The sequence below is a fragment of the Electrona antarctica genome (assembly GCF_951216825.1).
Source record: "Electrona antarctica genome assembly, chromosome: 6".
In the NCBI taxonomy this organism is placed as follows: Eukaryota; Metazoa; Chordata; class Actinopteri; order Myctophiformes; family Myctophidae; genus Electrona; species Electrona antarctica.
Window position 1 is genome coordinate 10,152,340 of NC_136811.1, and position 8,332 is coordinate 10,160,671.

Below are 8,332 nucleotides of genomic sequence, written 5' to 3' on the forward strand. Positions count from 1 at the left end.
CTGGAATAAAAGACGTATGACCGATGGCCTTGAACTCTTGCCACCTTAATGTTTTTAACGTTTTTAGCATCGTGGAGAGGAGAGAAGTGACTCAAGAGCGTGTGACTCAGGCAGTGGTGGAAAAAGTACCAGGCCTACGTTAACCCATTTTGGGCGGTTAACCCATTTTTGTTATACTTTAGCTATTGAAATATAGCAGATCTACAAGCTCATAGCGCCGCGCTACGAGCTTGTAGATCTGCTTTTTTTTTTTTAATCGTGAAAATGTGTCGCAAATCTTTGAATATATATTATTTTCAGAGCGAACGTTTTTAACTCAAATCTTTGCTTCTGGGGGGGGTCCCTGTGACAACATATTGTCAGATGGGGGGCCAAATACAGATAATTATGGGGCTCCTTGGCATGAAAAAAAGTTGAGCACCACTGACATAGAAACACGAGGTTTTCAGAAAACTGTTAGGATTTAGAAGGCATTTGTACTGTAGAATAGTCCTCGGGTCTAAATAGAATCAATACTGCAATGCTGAAATACTCTGTTACAAGTAAATGTCCAGAATTCAAAATGTAGGCTACTTGAGTAAAAGTACAAAAGTGATGTAACATCAAAATGTTATTAAAGTACCAAAAGCAAAAGTACTTATTATGGAGAATGCCCCGTTTTAAGTTTTCAAATCTAAAACAATCTTCTGAAAGTAGCAGCTCTACAAGCTCACAATGCGTCGCATCACGATGCATTGTGAGCTTGTAGATCGTTTATTTTCAAATGGCCGAAATGTATATAAAGCTGAAGTGGTTAATGTATGTTTTGAAATAATAATTAAAATAAGTAACTAGTAACAAAAGTTTTCAAATAATTGTAGTGTAGTACAATATTTGGATCCAAGATGGAGTAGAAATCAAAGTATTGAAAATTATACTTTAATAAATTTTGCTTGTGAGGCCGGTGGCGTGTGACAAATTATGAATCCGGTTAAATAGATGATGAAAGCCCGGTGCTGGTGAAGGGTGGAGAGAAGACACCAATAGAATAATGGATAGAACTGACAGAATATGTACAGTGAGTTGAGGAATAGAATGAACATATGGCACGAAATATATCACTATAGGTTCAAGTCGGTGGCTGTGACACCTTTATTTAACATCCACACTGAGTCTGTAACTTTGGACTTCTGGCAATCCCTATGAGAACAAAGATTCAAGCTACTATTACTACTACTACTGCTTTTCTTCTGTGAGGCAATAAAGGACTGGATCTTCTGCCCTTCCCGTTTTTCTTAAGTCTGTGCTTCCACAGCTTCCTGTATTTGGTCCTATAAACTTCCCCATTGGTCATCGGACAGTGCATTCAGCCAGGTCTCTTCAGTCCAGTGTCTCCTGCCTCTGCTATGCAGCAGGTTATCAGTGTGTGGGTGCGTGATCCACGGATACAAAAGAACGATTTCTGGCATGCCTACATGGACTATGAAATCAGCTTGCATGTAAGTATATGGACAATATACTTGAAGTTGTCAGTTTTGTCTGGGGGGGTTCCAAACCATAAAGGACATTTTTTTATTCTTCCATAAGCCTATACATTACAAGCTTTGGTATGAATGGTAAATTATCATAATATATATATTTATATGCATGTTTACGTGTTCCAGAATAATTATGAAATGTATAGTGGGAAGAAGCATAGAAACGATAGCCTACAATACCGTATATTGCATTTATGTTACAAAGCATTTCTATGATAATGGCTACATTCATGTACAATATCAACAATGAACAGGGCTCACTTACTGTATTTAAGAAATGTCATGCAAGTATTTTTTTCGTGCAGTATGAACAGTGAGCTTTGGGCGACAGCAGAGTGTGTGCCACATAGAGACAGACTCATCATGAGTCTGTCTCTATGTTTAACCGTGACATTCCTGTGTCTCATCTAATGAAGCAAGAAATGTCTAAAAATCACCTTCTAAACAAGGCTATGTTCACTCTTGTCAGCCCAAATCCTATTATCCTATCATCATTAAAAAAAAGGCCATCAGATTTGAACTACATTCCAAGGTGGTTTGAAATGCAATTCAAATCTGATTTCTAAAGATGTGCCAAGAAGAATGGGGGGTTCCACCATGCATGCCTCTGGCCAGGTTCGAGCTGGTACAGTGCATCTCAGGAGCGGGACTCATAAGGCAAAAAAGAAAGAAGCACAGGAGAAATCTCTGTAAATTGAAGCCTTTCTTTCATTGACAGGGTACAGGCAAAAAGTGAGTGACGACATTTAGATTTTACTGACGAAGATGAAGTCAACAATCACCTGTTAAACGGTGGCGGGAACCCCTTTTGGTGTTACACATTGTTATAATTTAGCTATTTAAAAATAGCAGACCTACAAGCTCATAGCGCGCCACCGAGTGGCGCGCTACGAGCTTGTAGGTCTGCTATTTTAGAAAAAACGTGAAAATATTTATTTCAGAAAACTGGAGGATTTTTTTTTAGGTCAGGCCTAAATGTAACCTGACATAAGTAACATCGAAACAGCAAGTTTTTTTTGCCTGCACCTGCCAATAAATGAAAAGGCTTAAAAATGGTTGAGATTGCTTCAGTGCCGCCGTGTCTCTGTCTGGATAATCACAGACACTAAAGTCTCATTTATACACCCCAAGTTCACTATAAGTCGACGACTGTGCACGACTGTGGTCTGCACTTACAAATAACAGTTTTTTCCCACGGCAGGCAAACAGTGTCTGCTTTACCAAGAAGGTCTCGCGTGTGAGGAGGAGATACAGTGAGTTTGTGTGGCTCAGGCAGAAGCTGCAAGAAAACTCCTTGCTCGTGTAAGTCCATTTCCCCTGTACGTACACCGTTAACATCCAGAGCATAATTTACTGTAACTCAAGGGTTAATTGACACTCGTGACATATAGGACTTTGTCCTATAATATAGGTCAAACACAGGTCTATAGTTCCTGGGAATTAAAGCCAGGCAGTGACATTGCACTTTCAGATGTACTTTTTATGCTTAGGAGTATCTGTCCTGTCCTGTGTGATTTTTCATTAATCATCGCTTTTCCTAGATTTTCCATAACTTGATATTTTAATTGCCATTATGGACCATGTTGTCCAGAACCACTGCAATCTTATCTATAAATGCACCGTGTCTCTGTTTATACGTACGTATGTACGCTACGTGTGTACAGCCATCATGCACAGGTCAGGTCTATATAGTTCCTGGGAATTGAAGCCAGGCAGTGACATTGCACTTTCAGATGTACCTTTTCTGCTTAGGAGTATCTGTCCTGTCGCAATAATGGCGGTAATAAATTCCAACGTTTGCAGGGTACCATTACCAGGACTGCCCCCCAAAAACCCCTTCTTCAGCCTGAACAACGGCAGGCAAATCGCTGAGAGGATGAAGGGCCTTCAGACGTTTTTGGAACAGTAGGTGTAATTATTATTGCAGTCGGCATACAGATCAATAAAGTCACGCGTTTGTTACTGTGTGATGTGTACTGTATGTAAACACTGCATGCACGTGTCAGGACTCAGGAGCCATATCTGATTACAGCACACTTGGTTATCTATCCATGAAAGAAATCTATATACACAAACACAAACATCCTAATATGACTGGGCCACGTGGTTGAATAGAGGAGGAATAGTGATTATTCAATCGATTACGGTTTATACATGAGCTTACATGTCATCGCACACACCACATTTTCTCAAGCAAAAATAAATACATATTTCTTTCCTTTTTTTAATTGATTATTTTATTCCAACTTTCTTTTAATAATTAATTATTATGAATCAAAAACCTTATACAGTAGGGTTTTTTTTTCTTTTTTTTACTGGGGTCCACCAGGGCTCAGTATTTGGTCCGCTCCTTTTTTCATATCTGCTTTTTTTTTTTGCTGAATGTTTGGCCCCCAGAATAGGGAAGCTATAGGGTTCATGTTTTTGACTGTTGCAGCAAATACATTAACACAGCCCTGACCTCTCTCTCTCTGTGTCTCTGCTCTGCTGTCTGTCCAGGATCCTCCAGAGTCCTCTGTGGTTGTCGGACAGCTGCCTGCATCTCTTCCTGCAGTCGCAGCTCAGCGTGGCCAAGATGGAGGCGTGCGCCTCGGGCAGGACCCACTACTCTGTGGCGCAGGCCGTCCAGAGCTGCGCCTGTGCCCTCCGGCGCTTCCACTCAGAGCAGGATCTGAACACAGACCAGGGCGCCTCCTTCGACTCAGACTGGTAACGTGATAATGTACCCTATGAAAGCAAACCGAATCAGTAAACGGAATCATTTTACCGAATCTGAATTGAATTGCTATAAGTGAATTCAATTGAGAAAGGAATTACATTCAGATATTAGAACCACCTTTAAACTTTCAAAATTAGTATATTGAATTATTTAGGGTGCAGTACTTAAGACAGTTTTTGGTTTAGACTAGTCATTGGTTAGACCAGTCATTAGTCCTACAACTACAACCTATCTCAAACCCTCACCCTAAACCTAACCTCCCACGGGGCAGCACACCTAAACCTAACCTTAACCCATGTCTAACCAATGACTAGTCTAAACCAAGGACTGTCTAAAGAGGACGAGACGCGAAGACCAAATTTGCCCAAATTTGTGCATGTACAACTTCCTGGTCTCAACTGCGCATGTTTCTTTCCTTCCATGGAGCACCATGGAGCAATATGGCGTCGCCCGTACGGTCTTCGCGCCTCGTCCTCTTTAGACAGTCCTTGGTCTAAACTAAGTATGCACCCCATTATTTATAGTTTGCTTGATAGTGTCATTTTGTAGCTCTCTAGTGTGGAACTGAAATTCTTCAGAGAGCTCTCTGTATGACAGGGCCTGTCTTTTCCCTCATCCCTTTGTTCCCCAGTGTCACACTCTGACTTTTAGTGAGGGTAGTATTTGAAGAACAAAAACCTCAAGACTTTTTCATACTCCAGGAAAACTCACAAAAAAAGAATAATAAGCCCATCAAAACTATATACAGCACGGACAGCTTATTGCGCCCTCCTCAACAGTCCTTCCTTTAACCCATTTAGGCCTGACATTGAAATTTAAAAAATGTCTTCTAAATCCTGTTTCTATATCAGTGGTTCTCAAGATTTCATGTCAAGGACCCCCAAAAATATATGTAATTGGCCGCCGACCCCCATCTGAAAATATGTTGTTCCAGGAACCCCTCAGAAGCAAGTATTTGAGTTTTAAAACGTTCGCTCTGAAAGAATATATATTCCAAATTTGCACCACATTTTTTCAAAAATAGCAGACCTACAAGCTCGTAGCATGCGCTATGAGCTTGTAGATCTGCTATTTTTCAATAGCTAAAGTATAACATAATGCTTAAAACACCAAAAGGGGTTCCCTCCCAAAATGGGTTTGCAAGGCAGTGGCAGGTCTCCCTTCTTAAATAGGCTAAGCCCCTCCCACTGGACCGTACCAAAGGTGAATTGGATCCTCAATTAACCAGTTAATCCCCAGACAGAGACATTACAATTCATATACACATTTTAGATTTGTCACATATTACTCAACGAATTACCCACATAATAATAAACAAATAATAATAGGCTACCCAATTTCCCCCTTTACACCAACCCACACTGCTCCCTACACTGGAGTCAATACAATCCAACAATATAATATATTATTGGATTGTCGATATTATATACACACCCAACTTTCCTTTTAATCTGCGCATGCGGTATTCATTGATATTTCCGTTTATCATATCCATTCTGATAATATGGTACATATTTAACATATGCTTTCTGTTGGAGCATATCCACCATTTCCGTAATTTATTGTTATGTATATATATTTCACCACCATTACCTTTCATTACAGCCCTGTGGTCAGCTCCAAACAACCTGTTTGCGACAATGCTCGCTGTGTAAAGTGTGTATGTATTCAGTGTTTGTTTTGTGTTCACATCCTGACCTCAATTATTGCTAATCAAGCACACAAACTGACTGATGATCAGAAAAGATTGACAAGGTCATTGGGGTGTACCACCTTGCAGGGGAGCGTTGTGTTGTGACTGCAACGTGTTTATTGTTAATACAAAGAGCTGTGGGATTTAAAAGGTGAATACTATACTTATCTTGTGGATGATGATACACTTTTGTATGGTTTTGGAATTGATTTCTTTGATTCTCTCACTTGAGTTGTTGTAGGTGAAGTTAGTGGTGGATCCTGTGCTTACTAGGACAGGTGGTTTGAGCCAATAAGGTTAGGCCGAGTCTGAACATGGCAGTGTCGTGTGTGTGTGTGTGTGTGTTGTGTGTGTGTGTGTGTGTGTGTGTGTGTGTGTGTGTGTGTGTGTGTGTGTGTGTGTGTGTGTGTGTGTGTGTGTGTGTGTGTGTGTGTGTGTGTGTGTGTGTGTGCGTGTGCGTGTGTCGGCAGTGTGAGTGACATTGCAGTGTGTGTCAGGGCCAAATTAGCCATTGGGCCAGTGGGGCCGTGGCTCAAGAGGTAGAGCAGGTCGTCCAATGATCCATGGGTCAGCAGTTCGAATCCCGGCTCCTCCTGTCTACATGTCGAAGTGTCCTTGGGCAAGACACTGAACCCCAAATTGCTCCCGATGTGCTGGTTGGTACCTTGCATGGCTTCCGCAGCAATCGGTGTATGAATGTGTGTGTGAATGGGTGAATGTAATGCACAATCTATGTAAAGCGCCTTGGATAAAGGCGCTATATAAATGCACCATTTACCATTTACCATTTACCTTGGCTCTCAGGGGTCCTTTTGGGAAATTGAACCGCAGAGTACTGCATGGGTTTGAGGCCCTTCATTGGCCGTTGATTTAGTATATTTAGGTCAAAATGATGATTAAAACCACATAAAAGCACAATATTTTGCACACGCGCGTGAAATGTGGGGCCACCCCAACATATTACTGGCCCTGGGGCCCTCGTGGGGGGTAATCCGTCCCTGGTGTGTGTGTGTGTGTGTGTGTGTGTGTGTGTGTGTGTGTGTGTGTGTGCGCGTGTGTGCGTGCGTGCGTGCGTGCATGCGTGCGTGTGTACAGTAAGTAAAATGTCTACTGTATCTAGGCCTTTCACAATTATTCGTAATCATCTAATTGCAATTATTTGAGATAATCACAATATTTTTTGCAATAATCGTCATAATCGTCAAACTTAAAAAAAAAATTGATTCAAAGTTCCAATCAAAGTTTCAATGTTTGATGCCAAAAAACGCAATTAAATCGTTAATCGCCCAACTTAAATGTGTAGTGATGGTGACAGCCCTGTGTCTCTATCCTCCTGTCGTGTCATTTACAGCTCATTGTTTAGAGGCACAGAAACCAGGAGGAAAGACACTGTGGTCAACTGCCCAGAGACTACAACAACTACAACAACAACAACCCCACTGGACATCAGACGAGTGGACAGTAGGGAAGATCTGAGCTCCTCGTCCATCTCACCCTGAAGGGAACAGCTGCAGGGATGTCCACACATAGAAATCAAAGGGGCCTTCAGCCCAGGGCTGCCCTTTTACCCGTCTGTAAAACAACTGCCCTTTCCAGACCACGAATGCAGCATTTACTATGGTTAAAGAAATGCACATGCCCCTCCTCTCCTTTCCATGCCATACCGGAAGGCATGCAGCATTCGGTCTCCTGGACTTGAACGTAGCATTTTGCGTTGAACACATGTGTACATGTCGTACACGGTACACACCGCATCTCCACTAGCTAAAGAGTGCTGGGTTGCGCCACCGAAAATAGCTGATCTACAAGCTCTCAACGCGTCGCAGCGCGACGCGTTGTGAGCTTGTAGATCTGCTATTTTCGCTGTTTTTGTCCAAAAGTGTCCTCTTACGGGATTTCACACTCTGCGCGTGCCTGGAACAGAACATGATTCTCAGAACATTTTCCTGACAGGGGTTGGAGCATTGGATGTTATATGCACCCTTACCCTATATGCACTTCTAATGAGTCCTGAAGCTGAAGAGATGAACTGGCTCTGGTCCTCATGAACTGACATTTTCTGTATTAAAGTTACTGGTTTCTTTGTTGTTCCCATTGTCGTCAACTTGTCGTGATATTTTTATGTATAAGCTAATAGGCGGTCAGGCATTTTCATCGATACGTGTTGTTAATAAAGCCATTTGTTTTGTTGTTTTACTATGGGTCCATCATGTGTTGTGTTGTGTTGTGTTGTGTGGGCTCTTGCTATTCTGGTACAGGTAACACTTTTTCCATTTCAAGGTGGCAATAATAACTAGCCAGGAGATGGCAGTGTTGTTACATCCATCTATGGTTAGAGTAGTAGGCACTCTAGTACACATTCACCACATGGTATACCATGCATTGCATACTGTAGAGTAGTGG

The 8,332-nt window shown here is 41.7% G+C and overlaps 1 protein-coding gene across 1 annotated transcript; it reads left to right on the plus strand.

The window, feature by feature from the left end:
- Positions 1-1,375: 1,375 nt before the first annotated feature.
- snx10b (sorting nexin 10b) lies at positions 1,376-8,125 on the plus strand. The gene is made up of 5 exons (XM_079504518.1): positions 1,376-1,478; positions 2,719-2,819; positions 3,321-3,422; positions 4,017-4,226; positions 7,281-8,125. The coding sequence occupies exons 1-5, from the start codon at positions 1,386-1,388 to the stop codon at positions 7,426-7,428; spliced, it is 654 nt and encodes a 217-aa protein (XP_079360644.1). The 5' UTR covers positions 1,376-1,385; the 3' UTR covers positions 7,429-8,125.
- Positions 8,126-8,332: the final 207 nt, after the last annotated feature.